This window comes from Cetorhinus maximus, chromosome 11 (assembly GCF_964194155.1).
Source record: "Cetorhinus maximus chromosome 11, sCetMax3.hap1.1, whole genome shotgun sequence".
In the NCBI taxonomy this organism is placed as follows: domain Eukaryota; kingdom Metazoa; phylum Chordata; class Chondrichthyes; order Lamniformes; family Cetorhinidae; genus Cetorhinus; species Cetorhinus maximus.
In genome coordinates, this window is record NC_135889.1 from 111,883,029 (window position 1) to 111,901,864 (window position 18,836).

The 18,836-nt window shown below is 45.0% G+C and overlaps 1 protein-coding gene across 1 annotated transcript in view; it reads left to right on the forward strand.

Annotated features, from left to right (window-relative positions):
• Positions 1–18,836, forward strand: part of LOC144686219 (contactin-associated protein-like 5) — a 738,881-nt gene that overhangs the window by 278,795 nt on the left and 441,250 nt on the right. The window contains exon 8 of the mRNA XM_078551310.1: positions 6,082–6,225. Within this exon, the coding sequence (XP_078407436.1) occupies positions 6,082–6,225 (144 nt within the window). The remainder of the gene's footprint in view (positions 1–6,081; positions 6,226–18,836) is intronic.

The following is an 18,836-nucleotide window of genomic DNA, read 5'->3' on the forward strand; positions in this document are numbered from 1 at the left end:
AAGGTTTTTCCTCACATCCCCGCTAAACCTCCTGCCCCTCACCTTGAACTTATGCCCCCTTGTGACTGACCCTTAAATTAAGGGGAACAGCTGTCCATGCCCCTCATAATCTTGTATACCTTGATCAGGTATACCCCTCAGTCTTCTCTGCTCCAATGAAAACAACCCAAGTCTATCCAACCTCACTTCATAACTTAAATGTTTCATCCCAGGCAACGTCCTGGTGAATCTCCTCTGCACCCCCTCCAATGCAATCACATCCTTCCTATAATGTGGCGACCAGAACTGCAAACAGTGCTCCGGCTGTGGCCTCACCAAGGTTCTATACAACTCCAACACGACCTCCCTACTTTTGTAATCTATGCCTCAATTGATAAAGGCAAATGTCCCATATGCCTTTTTCACCATCCCACTAACATGCCCCTCCACCTTCAGAGATCTATGGACACACATGCCAAGGTCCCTTTGTTCCTCAGAACTTCCTAGTGCCATGCCGTTCATTGAATACTTCCTTGTCAAATTACTCCTTCCAAAGTGTATCACCTCACACTTTTCAGGGTTAAATTCCATCTGCCACTTATCTGCCCATTTGACCATACCATCTAAATCTTCCTGTAACCCAAGACACTCAACCTCACTGTTAACCACCCAGCCAATCTTTGCTTGTTGCATAAAAAAGTTCTTCCTCACATCTTTTGCCCAAAATCTTAAATTTGTGTCCCCTAGTCATTGTACCATCAGCTAATGGGAAAATATTTTCTTAATTGTCTACCTTATCTAAACCTGTCATAACCTTGTACACCTCTTTCAAATCTCCCCTCAAACCCCTTTGCTCCAATGAGAACAATTCCAGCTTCTCCAACCTAACCTTGTAGCTAAAATCTCTCATACCTTGAACCATTCTGGTAAACCTCTGTACCCATTCAAGGATCCACCCGTTCTTCCTAATGTGTGATGACTCAAAACCCTAGTTGTGGCCTAACCAGAGCTTTATTAACATCACAGTTTTTTTTTGTTGTTCAGATGCAGACAGCTTGTCCTACACAATCTGTTGGATGTCAAGTGGTTTTCCTTTCACATCAACATAAACTACTTAGCATAACCTAAATATGGAGTAAACAGCATCTCATTGATGGAAGTATGTTGTATCATCTAAAGGCACCTCATGCCCCATTGGCTTCATGTTGGTTGCAATAGAACTTTTTTAATTAAAAAAGTTTCTTATTAAACTCCATTTTGAATCTTTTTAACATTAAAAGACATACAATGGAACATTTGGCCATGCATATAACTTGGACCAGTTGTCTGCATATGTTCATCCCAGGAGGTCTCATTGACCAAACAGTACTTGTAGTAAAATAATGCTCTTGGAATTGTGAAAACTAAGATTGGATGAAGCACTACAACTACTTCGACAAAAATGCTTCAATTTTTTAAATATAATTACTTACACACACTTGAGATAACTTCTACCAGTCAGGAAGCACAACAGAAATAATTTATTATTCCCTTATCAAGAAGTTGTTTTGTATAACTGGAGACCTAAAAACCCCTACTTATAGGATTATAGGGTCTACTCATGAATCATCTCACATCCAGGGCTTGCTTCAATGCCATGTGCATCATTCCTAAAGCCACTGCATGCCAACCCCACCAAATTAACCTTTATCACAATTCTCACATCTTGAAAGAGTTAAAGAAGGATGTTTTAGTGTTTAGATTTTCTATGCTCTCCCTCCCTTCCTCCCCCCAAGACTTCCCCACTGCCCTCCCCCCACCACCCTAGTTTTCTCCTTGCTATCCTGAACATAGGGGCCTAAACTGGACAATGCATTCAACACATACCAACCTGATTATTCATGTGCGAATAGAGCTAGTGAGTTGACTCTGGGATCCATCACAGCTTCACCTTATCTTGTCCTCCAGTATCCCAAAAACCATTATTTCAGGCATGGTGTCATTCACATGTAGAGGTTACAAAATGCTGTATATTTAAATGCAATACCAAATCTACAGGTTTCAAGATTTGGACCCTTATTAACACCAGACACAGTTTCAGGGTGAAAATTTGGCGTATTTATTAAACACAAAGCTAAATCCAGCATACATCTGCAGGAAACCTTACAGCACAAAGCTGACCCCCTAACAAAAAAAAAAGACAAGTTATACATACAGCCAAGTTAACAAGTGATCGGCTGAGTGACAAGGAGGGGTGCTTCTTTCTGTACGACTGATCAGGCCATCCAACTGACTGCTGCAGAAGAGCGCTAGAATTCCTGGAGAGTCAGTTCTCACATTTGTTTTCTTCCAGGTGCATACATGCCCCAAATTATGCTGGCTAGCATCCACTGGTGGTATCTCCTACCCTTATTGATGATCAATGGACCTCAAGGTTACTTATGCCTGACAGGAATGCATAGTTTGCAGCAGGTCCTTAATTTGTGATAGCTAGGAGCAGGATTTTCTGCCTGTCGGGCGGGCCGGTCGTGGGCAGGCGCAGGCAAGGGCAGGTGTGGAGCTGATCGCTGCCTGCCATCGGCTGCGCGCCTCCGTTTTACATGGGCAGGCCTTAATTGGCCCGCCCAGGGTGACACATGGCCAGTAGGCGCTCAGCACTACACGTGTGGGTGGGGGGAGGAGGGAGAGTCCGGGCCTGCGCTCTTTCGCGCTCAGTTGCAGAAACCTCCCTGAGGCACAGAGCTGCCTCAGGGAGATCAAGTTCAAATTGAAAGTGTCAAATAAAAATTATGTAGACATGTCCCCTCACCTGACAGTGTCACATGAGCTGGGACATGTTTATGAATTGCGGAAAAAATATTTATTTAATTATTAAAAGCTTTAGAAAACCTCATCCCGCTCGTGGGTAAGGGTTCCTAAAAAACGCGAAGGCCGCTTGGACACTTTGCCTGCCCGCCAACCTTAAGGTTGGGACGGGCAGCATTGATAATTGCTGTAATTGGTTTCTTAATGGCCTTAACAAGCCTTGGACGGTTCAGCGGATGCTCAGCCGCCTCCTGCACGCGCCCGCTGAACAAAAGGTCTGAATGACACGCGGTGATGTCGGGACACACGCCTGACATCACCACGCGTCATTTTACACATCAGTGTGCCGGGCCCGTCCCCCACGCCAACATGAACATTTTCCCCTCGGAGCATTTTCACAGAACTCTCAAGCTCTGTTTCCTTAACTTGATGCAAATGTCTGACTGTAGCACGGTGGCCCCATTCAGTCTGACATCCTTATCTGTATTTTGTCAGCAGTTCGAAAAAACAAGGTAAATGTTTCAGTTCATCAAGTTTTAAAGAAGTTGGCCCATTAACGCCATGCTGGTACATTAAATTTGGTCAGGCTTCAGTAATATCTCGTTAAATTTGCAAAAAATTGCTCTACTATCTTACATATGGCCCTCATCGTTAGGTCATCTGAGATTACCTAATGCAGTATAGATCATAGGTCCAACCTGTAATCTATCTGGTCCACATGGTTCATATGTAGCTGCTCATTATTACATTCATGACCACATTTACTAATACAGCATCAGGAAACATGAGATAACTGTGTTCATACCCAAATCAATCATAAGTAATTCACTTCTCATCCCAGTTTAATGTTCCACAAGTGCGGAATGATAAAGAACTAAAATAACTTCATTTTAATTAATGCCAAAAGAATATTATACGCAATTATAAGTTACACATTGCTTCACAGAGATTTGATGCTGTATTGTAAAGTAGTGTTGGATCTTAACCCTGTGAAGCTTGGGCTTAATGCCTGTAGAAATAAAGGCCCAGATTTTCACCCCAGGTTGGCTGTGCAGAGTGGGGACATTTCCTGCATCTACAAACCTGACTTTGAAAATGTCCGCCAACTAGGAGACAGGGCGGGCGACCCCAGAACAAGTGTGGAGGTGGGCTGGGGGAAGTCTTCCTCTGTTCACTGGCACTGTTATTAAATAAATAACAAAAAATATTAAAACAAAAAACATCCCTCCAGCCTTCACACCCCAACACACTCCCTGTTCCCCATTCATGCCAACCTATGTCAACCCACACACCCCCATGACCCTTCATACCTCCTATTCCAACTTATGCCTCCAATCATCCCACAATGATAACCACTATGTCAATCCATGCTCTCACCCACCACACTTTGTCCTTCCCCTCTCCATGCCAACTGACCTAGTATCCTTGGACATTTCCTTGACAGCTTTGACATTTCCTTGACAGCTTGACAGTTCCTTGACAGCTGGACAGTTCTGTGGCAGCTTGACAGTTCCAATGAGTTTGTATGTAAAAGTGCTTAATCATGTTTAATTTTAACAAACCCAAAGCGTGCCTTACATCTCCCAAATGTGTCCTGGGACCCTACCCAAAGGGGTTCCTTACCTCTCCAAAGGGGTACCCTGGTAATCCAAATGAGTTGACCAAGTTCGGACCAGCTCTTACCTGGTCTAATCTGCATACTCTGGGTTACACACTCCCGGCCTTCCAAAATCCCAATTCAGCAGAGACAGCTGGTGACTTGAATGGCCAACTGCCTCCACAAACCTCGCATGCGAGAACCCCAGCCTGACTCCAGTCCCATCCCCACAAAGATAGAAATTCAGGGTTCAAGGGACTTAGAAATTTTGGGCATTTCTGGGGTTTTCACCACAACAGAAAGCCTCAAAGTCTAGGCCAAAGAGTCTTTGCAAAGATACAAGAGTTCCAGTGGGAGTGGATGCAAGGTCTCCATTTGTGCAAGAGTTTCAAATAATTGAGCAGAGTGGGGTTATTTTCAGGCGGTGAAGGCTCATTACAGATTTAAACAGGAGGAATTATAAATTTGTCATGGGGGTGTGGTTGGGGAGTTGTAGACCAAAATGGGCCACAACTAATTTCCAGCTTTTTTTATATTGACTACAGTGGGAAATAAATTGGACCTAGTGTGAAATGGGAGCCTGATTCATTCGCTATTGTCCATTTTGCACAGCCACCAGGGATGGATTTCTACCCTGAGCAGTACAATTTAGTGAGAGTAACAAGTTGTTCCAACATGAATAGCAGCAGACAATTTTATGTTGAGTAATTGATATTTAAATTGCTTCAAACTGAAGTGTTAAAGTAATATTTTAAGTGAGGGGGCAAGGCTGTTGAAACTAAGCAGCTAGCTTTTTTAATGGGAACTGGGCCAAAATCCAAGCCTGGATCACTCAGGTCAGATGCACAGATATCTGGCCTGAAGCCAGTCGTCCTGGTTGAGCCTGACCTATTGACTGCTCAGTGTATCCCAGGCCAGGGATGAGGACATTCTTGGCCTGAGAATACCTTCTTTTGGAGTGAACTAATCAAGAGTTGGGTAAAAGGAGCCAGCAAAGTGGATTCAGCCCATGGCCCATGTCTTGGATACCACCATCAAGGATATGGTTCAATAGACACCGCATGCCTCATTCAAATGGTCATTCTCCATAGAAGAGTCTAAACAGTGAGCCCTGAATGTGGGGAAACACACGACTGATATCTTACCAGATATCTACACCACATACTTTCCAGCAAAGACGAATAAATTATAATGAAGAACAAGCATCTGGATTTTCTCCTGCCTACCCTCAGTGACCAAAATTAATTGTAGCATGAAAAACACCATCAAGTATAAGATCAGCACTTTTGGAATTATTTGTTGGAAGGGTCTAATTTCCTTCAAGAATTGCATCTCAAAATATTTTGCTGATACTGAGGGTTAAAACCGTTGTGCACTATGTTGTGTACAGCAATTCTCAGTGCATTTATCTTGATCATTTACAATGTGAACAAAGGATCCAGACTCTATGGTAAGACAATCAAATAGGGTCTAAATTAATTACTTATTAATAAGAAATAAGAATTGTACATGTATTTGTTATTCTGCCAGCTATTGCAGGGCAATTGAACATTGATAGTCATTTAATTATCTGGAAAAAATTGCTGTATTGCAACAACAGATATGATCAAACTCACAATATCCTAGCGCCTTTAATTATTTTGTATATTGCTATTACTTTATCCCATGAAGAAATGCTGTAATAATCATTCCTTTTTGTGTATCCTCTTTTTCTTTCAAAGCTCAGTTTTGGAGGAATCCCAGTTCCAGGCAAATCGGTGAATTTTTTGAGGAAGAACTTTCATGGCTGCATTGAAAATCTCTATTACAATGGAGTGAATATTATTGACTTGGCCAAGCGACATAAACCTCAGATACACATTATGGTAAGATTGGCAACATGCTCACTCAGGGTATAAAACTGAGGGATCTTGGATGAAATAATAAAGGCCCTATAAGTAAAATGGATGTTCTGAAAGGTTTGAAGTACAAAGCAGGCAGGTATTTGGTAAAATATAGAGTGTCAACTCTGGCTCAGTTGATAGCACTCTCACTTGGGAGTTAGAAGGCTGTGGGTTCAAATTAAACTCCATAGGCTTGAGCACAAAACACTAGGCTGACACTCCAGTGAACTGCTGCACTGAGGGAGATGCCATTTTTGGATGAGATGTTAAAATGAGATTCTGTTAGGTGGGTAGAAAATAAAATCTCTTAGCACCGTACTGAAGAAGAGCAGGGGAGCTCTTCTCTGCGGGAACTCGCTATGCGCAAGGCGGCTGCTGTGTTTCCTACTTGAAAACAGTGACTGAGAAATTGCCTGAAAGGGCAGAAGAAGATAAAATAATGGGCGGGATTTTCCAGCCCTGCCTGCCGCTGGGATGGTCTGGTCCTGCCGAAAGTCAATAGAATTTTGTCTGGGCCGTTGTATCTCCTGCAGCGGGTCCTGCCACGATGGGGCCGGAAAATCCCGGCAAATGACTTTCAAAATGGAATTGGATAAATACTTAACAGGGAAAATGTTACAGGGCCATGGAAAAAGGGCAAGACAATGAGACTAATTGGATAGCTCCTTTAAAAAGTCAGTATAGGCATGATGGGCCGAATTGCTGCTTCGCTGCTGAAACATTCCATGATTCTATGAATAACTTGATTTATAATCAAATAGTAATGAAAGGCATAAAAAGTCAACGAGTAAAAGTTGATGCAATGGGAACATCTGTCATGGATCATGTATCTTGTTCAAGCCCCATTTTTGGGGCTTAACACATTGGATTCTGGCAAGGCATTGACAGTTCGATTACCTTGCCTTTCCATTGGCCACCTGCAGTAATTATATAGTTTTAATTAATTAGGTTTTATTTAGTGTGTAATGTACCTTTAAGAATAATACTTGTTAAGGAAGATTACATGACCTGTAGCAGCCAATAGGAGAGCAGCGCGGGCCACCTCGGCAGTTAGTGTAGAGAGACACTTGGATTTTTAGCTTGGCGGGTGGCCATGCACCCCACCCGACCAAGCGCAAAATGATGTGAGATGACGTCGGCTGAGCGTGTCGATGTCAACGCGCAGTCGTGCAGTGGCTCGGTAGGCAGGGGCGTGCAAGAGCTGGCAGCTAACGCGGCGACGATTAAAAGGCCTATTAAGGCCATTAAGTTATCAGTTAAGTTTAATTTTTCACTGCCCGTTCAACCTAATGGTTGGTGGGCAGGTGAAAAGGCCAAGCAGCCTTTGCACTTTTTTGGAACCCTTATCCACGGGTGGGATGAGGTTCCTAAAAGTAATTAAAAATTCGATAAAAACTTTATTTTTTCATTAAAAACACGACCCTGCTCATGTCACAGAGTCACACGAGAGGACATGTTTCATTACATTTTTCTGTTCTTTTTAAAAAAAATATCTCTTCATCTCCCTGAGACAGCTCCATGCCCCAGGGAGCTTATTCTGCGCTCTCTCGCGTGCATGCGCGAGGTTCACGCTAGGCCTGATCGTACTCCTCCCCCTGCCCGGCACAGGCCACTCGCGTATCACGCTGGGCAGGCCTTAATTGTTGGCCCACCTGCGTAAAATCACGGAGCGCTGCCAATCGCGGGCGGTGGGCGGCTTCCAGACTGCTCCCGCTGATCCCGTACGCCAAGGGCAAAATTCTGCCCACAGAGTTGGAGTTGAAAGCACGCATTTAGTTGCTGCTGAGCATGTTGTAAATAAACTGAATGTTTCCACCCAAGAAGTGACTGCAGATCAACTCTATCAGTAATAGTACAACTCAGTCATCCTACAACACCTCTTTCCATGGGCAACCCATTCTCTTTTCCGTCAGAAGCCACAGGACTTTAGGAAGCAGAGATTTCCCATTGAAGTGTTGATTTTCTGAAGTTGGGAAAGGCATGTTGATAGAACAAAGTCACGGAAGCTTTATTCTGTATCGAGCTTTTCTTGCCTTGGCTCAGTGGGAGCTAAATGGAAACATATTTCAACTGCTAACCCTGATGCTGCTCACCTGCCTGATCATAAAAAATCACCAAACCAAAATAAACCCGTTCAGTAAACTTGAGACATCACATTAATCTACCATTTTATCTTCTAATTCTCTCCAATTGCCAATTTCCATGGAAATGCTGCAGCACTATTAATCAAAAGATTTAAATAAAACATTAAGTGAGCATTCCCTTAAATAGACTAAGCACTGTCAGTTTGCTATTAACTCCACTGAACAACCTCAAAATGTAATAAGAAGTTAGCTTTAGAATGCTCAGAGTAATTAATTATTGGGGCCTAAAGTTTTGCTTCCGATTCAGGTGCACTAAGACGGGAGAATTCCTGGCTCCACAAATCCACAAATCTAAAAATGTCTGCCCGAGCTTCAGATTTCCGGTCTGTGGGGTGGGGTTGGGGGTGGTGGGTGGCAGGCTAGGATAGGAGTCGGAACGGGCAACACCAGAAGTGGTGAATGGTTGGAGGCATTCCTAGGTTGGGACTCGAACGCAGATAAAAAGCGAGCCTTCAGAAAGGTCCAATTGAGAGGTAGGTCATCAACGCAAAAGTCTGGGAAGAGATGTCATTGCTTTCTCAAGTGTGTGTCCAAGCTCTAGATGTTGTCCGACCCTTAGTTGACCCTAGAATGGATGGCCCATCATGGGCTTTCCCTGTGGTGGAATTGTCATTGTTGCTGCCTCATCAAAGCAACGCGCCGAGGCTTCTTAGACAGCACTTTCCAAACCCGTGGCCTCTGCCACCTGGCAAGGCAAGGGCAGCAGATGCATGGGAACACCACCACCTGTAAGTTCCAATCCAAGACACAGGCCATCCTGACTTGAAACTACATCGCCGTTCCTTCATTGTCGTGGGGTCAAAGTCCTGGAACTCCTTTCCTAACGGCACAGTGGGAGTTCCTACACCGCATGGACTGCAGTGGTTCAAAAAGGCAGCTCACTACTACCTTCTCAAGGGCAATTAGAATTGGAGAATAAATGCTGGCCTAGGCAACAACACCCACATCCTGTGAATGAATACATTAAAACAAGCAAGGAACCATCAGCGCTCACGGATTCACTACAGGAAAACTTTTAATGACCTGCTGTGTTCTGGCCAGGTAAGTAGTTTGGCTCATCCACACAGAGCTCTAAGAACATAAGAACATATGAATTAGGAGCAGGAGTAGGCCACTCGGCCCCTCGAGCCTGCTCTGCCATTCAATATGATAATGGCTGATCTGATTGTAACCTCAACTCCACATTCCCGCCTACCCCCGATAACCTTTCACCCCCTTGCTTATCAAGAATCTATCTACCTCTACCTTAAGAATATTCAAAGACTCTGTTTCCACTGCCTTTTGAGGAGGAGAGTTCCAAAGACTCACAAGTCTCAGAGAAAAAAAACTTCTCCTCCTCTCTGCCTTAAATGGGCGACCCCTTATTTTTAAACAGTGGCTCCTAGTTCTAGATTCTCCCACAGGAGGAAATATCCTCTCCTCAAACACCCTGTGAAAACCCCACAGGATTTTATATGTTTCAGTGAAGTTGCTTCTTTGCCAGATGTTCTAAATTCGAGTGGATACAAGCCTAGCCAGTCCAACCATTCCTCATAACACAACCCGCCCATTCCAGGCATTATTCCAGTAAACCTTCTCTGAACTGCTTCTAATGCAGTTACGTCTTTTCTTAAATATGAAGGCCAATACTGTGCACAGTACTCCAGATATGGTCTCACTAATGGTTTGTATAACTGAAGCATCACCTCCCTATTTTTGTATTCAATTCCCCTCACAATAAATGATAACATTCTATTAACATTCCTAATTATTTGCTGTACCTGCACACTTTTGTGATTCATGCACTAGGATACCCAGGTCCCTTTGCATCTCAGAGCTCTGCAATCTTCCACCATTTAGATAATATGCTTTGGTTTTTATTCTTCTTGCCAAAATGGACAATTTCACATGTTTCCACATTATACTCCATTTGCCAGATCTTTGCCCACTCACTTAACTTATATACATCCCTTTGTAGCCTCCTCATAACCTCTTCACAACTTATTTTCCTACCTACCTTTGTGCCATCAGTAAATTTAGCAACCATACCTTCAGTCCGTCCATCCAAGTCATTTGTCTAAATTGTAAAAAGTTGAGGCCCCAGCACTGATCCTTGTGGCACACCACTTGTCACATCCTGTCAAATAGAAAAAAGACCCATTTATGGCTACTCTCTGTTTCCTGTTAGCTAGCTAATCTCCTTTCCATGCCAAAATGTTAACCTCTACACCATGAGCTTTTATTTTCTGCAATAACCTTTAATGTGGCAACTTATCAAATGCCTTCTGGAATTCTAAGCACAGTACATTCACCGGTTCCCCTTTATCCACAGCACACATTACTTCTTCAAAGAACTCCAATAAATTGGTTAAACATGACTTCCCTTTCACAAAACCATGTGACCCTGCCTGATTACCTTGAATTTTTCTAAGTGCCCTTTTTAATAATAGCTTCTGACATTTTCTGACCTGCAGTTTCCTGCTTTCTGTCTCCATCCCTTTTTGAATAAAGGAGTTACATTCACTATTTTCCAATCTAATGGAACCTTCTCCGAATCTGGAGAATTTTGGAAAATTAAAACCAACATGTCAACTCTCTCACTAGCCACTCCTTTGAAGACCCAAGTATGAAGTCCATTAGGAGCTGAGGACTCATCAGCCCACAGCTCCAACAATTTTCTCAACACCAATTCCCTGATGATTGTAATTTTCTTGAGTTCTTCCCTTCCTTCCATTTCCTGATTTACAGCTACTTCTGTGATGTTGCTTGCATCCTCTATAGTGAAGATTGATGCAAAATGCCTGTTCAATTCATCTGTCATATCCTTATTTTCCATTATTAATTCCCCAGACGCACTTTCTATAGGACCAGCAATCACTTAGTTAACTTTTCTTTTTTAAATGGCTATCAAAACTCATATATCCTGCTGTCTGGTTGGTGCCAGAATGTGCTGTTCTAAGAAACTATCCCAAAAACATTCTATAAATTCCTCATCTAGGCTATTTTGCCCTTATGATTTTTCCGGCCTATATGTAGATTAAAAACCCCCATGATAAGCGCCATACCTCTCTGACCAGCTTCCATTATTTCTTCCATCATATCCCATCCTACCATGAGGTTATTGTGAGGGGGCCTGTACACCACTCCCAGAAGTGACTTCCTACCTTTACCATTTCTCACCCTTACCCAAACTGTTTCTACACCCTGGTTTCCTGAACTTAGGTCATCACTCTCTATTGTACTAATACCACCATTAATTAACAGAGCCACCCCTCCACATTTTCCTAGCTTCCTGTCCTTCATAAATGTCATGTACCCTTCAATATTCAGGTCCCAATCTATGTCATCCTGCAGCTATGTCTCTGTATCAGATCATACTTATTTATTTCGATTTGCGCTATTAGTTCATCTGTTTTGTTTTGAATGTTACGTGCATTCAGATACAGAGCCTTTCATTTTGTCCTTTTATTATTTTTGTAGTGCCTAGCCTTATCTGCTGATTTACTCTTAGATCTGTACTCCCTGTCCCATCCTATCACGGTCTGTTTATCTTTTCCTATATTAACACCTTCCTCTCTTGCCTTGTCTCTACTCTTTGATTTACCACATCTTCCCAAATTTGATTCCTTGCCCTCACTGTTTAGTTTAAAATCCTCGCTACTTTCCTAGTTATGTGCCTCACTAGAACACTGGTCCTAGCACACTGCAGGTGTAGACTGTCCCAATGGTACAGCCCCCACTTTCCCCAGTAACAGTACCAGTGCCCCATGAACCAGAACCCACTCTTCCACACCAGTCTTTGATCCGCAAATTCACCTCTTTAATTTTATTTACCCTATGCCAATATGCACATGGCTCAGGTAACAATCCAGAGCTTATTACCTTCTGCTTTTTTAGAGGAGGGTCATGCTGCAACCAATGTGCGAGACATGGCACGTACCTCTGCTTCAGCATTGAGGGTTGTATGTAAACACATCTCGTATCGGTGTGCACAGAACACTTGTAAATGAGCATTGTAATGCACAGATGCAGTGAATAACAATATGCCTCCATGCACTTTATATCAGGCTAACATAAATTCATGTTGTTGTTCTAGCCTAAAAGAGTGAAAGAAAATTGTAGAGCAAAGGGTTAATGGTTATATTAATTAGACAATGATTTTGATGGCATGTCAGCATGACATCAGAGTCAGATGACCAAGAGGCTCCAAGGGAGCAAGCCACAGAACAGAAAACAATATACTTACCATAAGGTCTTGGATGTAAATAGTGTAAATAAATAACTTAAGGAAAACTAAATACTATCTCCAAGTCACTTCTAGAGTAAGTGAAAACTCATCAAAACAGATATGATCCCGACTGGGGGTAGGTCAGCCTGGCTGTCACACATCCGACCCATGGAACAGATGGCCATAGAGATTGCCAGGGTGCCGACAGAGCTGTCTGTTGGTGATGGTGAATCGCCGTTAGAGGTTGATGAAGGTGGTGTTGAAATCACCTTGGAACATGGTGGTAATGGTAGAGGTCATGATGTCACTTCACTGAGAACAGGGGGATGTTGGCATGAGAGAGAGTGCAAGGATGGGGTTGGGTCATACAGGCAGCATGAGCATGGTTAAGCTGGCTTTTGGTGATGGTGAATCAGCGTTAGCAGTTGATAATGGCAGTGTTGAGATCACCTTGGAACATGGTGGTAATGGTGGAGGCCATAATGCTGTGTATCAGAGAGTGCTTTCACAATGAGAAGGGCTATGCCTAAATAACTTATTTTGTGTCCCACACAGTCCCCAGCTCTGATCCCTCACCCCTCCCACCCCATCACCCCCACCCCAGGCCAGACCATTCCTTGGGCATCAAGAGGAGGGAGAGATGGCCAAGGAAGCAGCATCACTGACTAGCGCACACTCCACCAACTCAGGTACAAGCGCTTAGGAGGGTGTAGCGCATCTAGAGTCAGTGGCACAGGGTAAATGTCACCACACCAAAGTGCAGGAGGAGCTATCAGTGTTAGAGACATCTGTGCACAGCCCCCTTCGGAGGAGGGAGGAAAGACATGATGATGCTCCAGTGGGCAGGAACATGGAGCCTCAGGAGTCACCTTTTGGGCACAGTATTTACATAATCAGCAACAGATGTGTGGACATCTGGCAGAATTCCCTGAGGTATTAGGGACAGTTGGACTGTGATTGGACGAGTCCATCGCCATCATGAGCTCCATATTGTCCCAGGGGTTCAACTGCATGTACTTTGACCATTGGCGATTGGCCAATCTCATGGAGAGACTCATGCAGCAGCAGTTGGAGCGGATGCAAGAGCAGAATCTCGGCCAGGAAAGGGTGAAAGCCTCCTTCAGTAACCTGAAAAAGTCCACACAGAGTGCTGACACCCACAGAGTGCATGAGGAGCTGTGAACCCTTAACAAGATGGTAGCGCTGTTGGTCCAGTGGTCCCTGGATTGGATGACTGCTGTACACCAGCACCCAGCCACACCAATCCCACCTGAAGACCAGCCCAGGGCTGTGGAGCTGGCTGAGGAGGGTGAAGGAGCTGAGTACACTCCCATCTTCCTCCACCTCCCCAGCCCCTCTTCCACAGCCCTTGTCTGCTGCACACATGCTAGTGACCACGGATGCCCATGCAGAGGCTGCAGTCTGAGGGAGGTCCCAAACTGGTGCCTGTGCGATGAGGCAGGCCATCACTCCCCTCATTGCCGTTTAGAAAGAGAAGTGAGGAGCCTGCCTCCATCTCCTCTGAGGCAACACGGGGGGAACTTCATAGGAGTGTACGAGAGCGAAGGGTTCTGTCCTGCCTAGAGCACTAATGGGTTTACATTGTATATAGCAAATCTGAGAAATTCTTTAATATACTTACTGACACTTGAACATGACTCTGGGTGCGTGTGTGTGTACACCAGAGAGCCCAAAAAGAATGGTAACAAGGCAGTTCTCGCCAGTAATAATGAGGGCAGCCTCTTGCTCCTGACCTTCTCCCCACCCGCTGGCCTCTGGCTGCTCATGGTAACTGGCTTCAATGGCCTCTACGTGCAAGGGCACCCATGCTCATCTTCTATGTCCCTTCGCATGAAGTGCTATACACCCTTCTCCAGCACAAGGTGCTTCCTGTTAGCTGGGTGTACGAGTCAGTTGGTGCAATGATAATTGCACCTCGTGACCAGGAGCCCCACCCTCCTACTCTCTTGGGTTAAGGGAAAACAATTGGAATTTGTTTTGTGTCATTTCTGGGGCCATGAATAAAATTTTAAATTAAATTCTACAGGGTACCCTGCCTCTTCAAAATTTTAATTTACATATTGGAGTAATAAATTTTATGCCAACAAATTAGCCCAGATTTCCCGATCGGTTTTAATATTCCTCAAAAGTTGTGGTGTTGCTTTCTTTCATTTTTAGGATGTGGGTGTCGCTGGCAAGGCCAGGATTTGCTGTCCATCTCTAATTGCCCTTGAGAAAGTGTTGTTCAGGCACCTTTTTTAAAATTCATTTTACCGGATGAGGGTTTCGTCGGCTAGGCCAGTATTTATCACCCATTCCTAATTGCCCCTGAGAAGGTGGGGGGCGGGGTGAGCTGCCTTCTTGAAGCACTGCAGTCCATGCAGTATAGGTGCATCTGCAGTGCTATTAGGGAGGGAGTTCCAGGATTTTGACCCAGCGACAGTGAAGGAACAGGGATATATTTCCTAGTCAGGTTGGTGAGTGGCTTGGAGGGGAACTTCTAGATGCTGGTGTCCCCATGTATCTGCTGCCCTTGTCCTTCTAGATGGTAGCAGTCATGGGTTTGGAAGGTGCTGTCTAAGGGGCCTTGGTGAGTTTCTGCAGTGCATCTTGTAGATGGTACACACTGCTGCCACTGTATGTCAGTGGTGGAGGGAGTGAATGTTTGTGGATGGGGTGCCAATCAAATGGGCTGCTTTGTCCTGGATGTTGTCAAGCTTCTTGAGCATTCTGGGAGCTACTTTCATCTGGGTAAGTGGAGACTATTCCATCACACTCCTGACTTGTGTCTTGTAGATGGTGGACAGGCTTTAGGGTGTCAGGAGGTGAGTTACTTGCCACAGGATTCCCAGCCTCTGACCTGCTCTTGTAGCCAAAGCATTTATATGGCTAGTCCAGTTCAGTTTCTGGTCAATAGTAACCCCCAGGATGTTGATAGTGGGGGATTCAGTGATGGTGATGCCATTGAACATCAGGGGGCGATGGTTAGATTCTCTCTTGTTGGAGATGGTCATTGCCTGGCGTTTGTGTGGCACAAATGTCACTTGCTACTTGTCAGCCCAAGCCTGGATATTGTCCAGGTCTTGCTGCATTTGACATGGACTGCTTCAGTATCTGGGGAGTTGCAAATGGTGCTGAACATTGTGCAATCATCAGCGAACATACCCACTTCTGACCTAATGATGGAAGGAAATTCATTGATGAAGCAGCTGAAGATGGTTGGGCCGAGGACACTACCTTGTGGAACTCCTGCAGCTGAGGTATTTGACCACTAACAATCACAACCATCTTCCCTTGTGCTGGGTATGACCATAACTAGCGGAGAGCTTTCCTCCTGATTCCCATTGACTCCAGTTTTGCTCAGGCTCATTGATGCCACACTCGGTCAAATGCTGCCTTGATGTCAAGGGCAGTCACTCTCAGCTCACCTTGGGAGTTGAGCTCTTTTGTCCATGTTTGAACCAAGGCTGTAATGAGGTCAGTAGCTGCGTGACCCTGACAGAACCCAAACTGAGAGTCGGTGCGTAGGTTATTGCTAAGCAAGTGCCACTTGATAGCAATGTTGATGACCCCTTCCATCACTTTACTAATGATTGAGAGTAGACTGATGCGGCGGTAATTGGTTGGGTTGGATTTGTCCTGCTTTTTGTGTACAGGACATGCCTGGGCAATTTTCCACATAGCCAGGTAGATGCCAGTGTGGTAGTTGTACTGGAACAGCTTGGCTAGGGGTGCGGCAAGTTCTGGAGCATAAGTCTTCAGTACCATTGCCGGAATATTGTCAGTGCCCATAGCTTGTGCAGCATCCAGTGCCGTCAGCTGTTTCTTGATATCACATGGAGTGAATCAAATTGGCTGAAAACTGGCATCTGTGATGCTGAGGACCTCTGGAGAAGGGGGAGATGGATCACCCATTCGGCACTTCTGGCTGTAGATTGTTGCGAATGCTTCAACCTTATCTTTTGCACTGATGTGCTGGGCTCCCCCCTCATTGAGGATGGGGATATTTTTGGAGCCTGCTCCTCCAGTGAGTTGTTTAACTGTCCACCACAATTCATGACTAGGTGTGGCAGGACTGCAGAGCTTAGATCTGATCCATTGATTTGCAGAATCACTTAGCTCTGCCTGCCATTTGCTGCTTATGGTGTTTGGCACACAAGTAGTCCTGTGTTATAGCTTCACCAGGTTGATAACTCATTTTTAGGTCTGCCTGGTGCTGCTCCTGGCATGCCCTCCTGCACACCTCATTGAACCAGGGTTGATCGTCTGGCTTGATGGTAATGGTAGTGTGAGGGATTTGCCAGGCCATGAGGTTACAGATTATTGTTAAGTACAATTCTGCTGCTGCTGATGGCCCACAGCGCCTCATGGATGACCAGTCTTGAGTTGCTAGATCTGTTAGAAATCTATCCCATTTAGCACAGTGGTAGTGCCACACAACACGATGAAGGGTATCTTCATTGTGAAGGAGGGACTTCGTCTCCACAATGACTGTGCGGTGGTCACTACTACCGATACTGTCATGGACAGATGCATTTGCGGCAGGCAGGTTGGTGAGGATGAGGTGAAGTATGTTTTTCCCTCTTGTTGGTTCCCTCACCACCTGCTGCAAACCCAGTCTTGCTGCTATGTCCTTAAGGACTTGATCAGCTTGGTCTGCGGTGGTGCTCCCGAGCCACTCTTGATGATGGACATTGATGTCCCCCACCCAGAGTACATTCTGCGCCCTTGTCACCCTCAGTGCTCCCTCCAAGTGGTGTTCAACATGAGAGAGTACTGATCCATCAGCTGAGGGGGGGGGTGGGGGGGCAGTACTTGCTAATCAGCAGGAAGTTTCCTTGCCCATGTTTGACCTGATGCCATGAGATAAGACTTCATTGGGGCTGGAGTTGATGTTGAGGACTCCCAGGGCAACTCCCACCTGACTGTATACCACTGTGCCGCCACCTCTGCTGGATCTGTCCTGCCAGTGGGACAGGACATACCCAGGGATGGTGATGGTGGTGAGAGGGACATGATCTGTCAAGTATGATTCCATGAGTATGACAATGTAACGTTGTTGCTTGCCCAATCTGCGACACAGCTCTCCCAATTTTGGCACAAGCCCTCAGATTTTGGTCAGGAGGACTTTGTCGGATCGGCAGGGTTTGCCTTTGTTGTTTCCGGTGCCTAGGTCGATGCCGGGCGGTGCTTTCAGTTTCATTCCTTTTTAATGGCTTTGCAGCAGTTTGATACAACTGATTGGCTTGCTCGGTCACTTCAGAGAGCATTATAGAGTCAATCACATTACTGCAGATCCGGAGTCATATATAGGCCAGGTGAGGATGGCAGATGGGTTTATATAACAATAGTTTCATTGTCATCATTAGAATTTTTAATTCCAGATATTTATTGAATTCAAGTTCCACCATCGGCTGAGGTGGGACTCGCACCCGCCCCGGGTCCCGAACCCAGGCCCCAGAGCTTTATCCTGGCTTTCTGGATTACTAATCCAGTGACAATACACTACGCCACTGCCTCCCCCTCAAACCCTGTTGAACCTCTGCAGTCCCTCTGATTCCCTCTGTATGTATACCCACAGTACTGTTAGGTAGAAATTTTGACCCAGTGACGATGAAGGCATGTTGATATATATCCAAATGAGAATGGTTTGTGACTTGGAGAGGAACTTGGAGGTGGAGGCCTTGCCATGCACCTGCTGTCCTTTATTTTCTAGATTGTAGAGGCTGCAGGTTTGGGAGATACAGTCTTAGAAGCCTTGGTGAGTTGCTGCAGTGCACCCTGTAGACAGAAATCACTACAGCACAGGAGCATGGTGACAACAACTGCTCCATACACTAGGGCTTTTGTTGAATTGTAGCAGTCTTTCTTGTCAAACTCTCACTGCTGTAGTTTGCAGAAGGCTGAGCTGGCATAGCTGATCTGGTGTTGAACCTCCTCATCAATGGTGGCCTTCCAAAGTATGGAAGTACTCAACATACTCCAGAGTCCCTCCTTCAACATATATGGGAGGTGGACTATTTGACTGACCAGGTCTCGATTGCTATATGAATTTTGTTTTGGCAACATTCAAGAATTGGCCGAGTCTCCTCAGAAGAGACTAGGTGTGGTTTGCAAATCTGGTGCAGAGTGGGCAAATACACTGCAGTCATCCACAAACTGTAGATCATGTATGCCTATGGTGAACCTGGAATGCGTATCAGTGACACATGAGAGTGCTAGAGAAATTCCATCAGCAATGC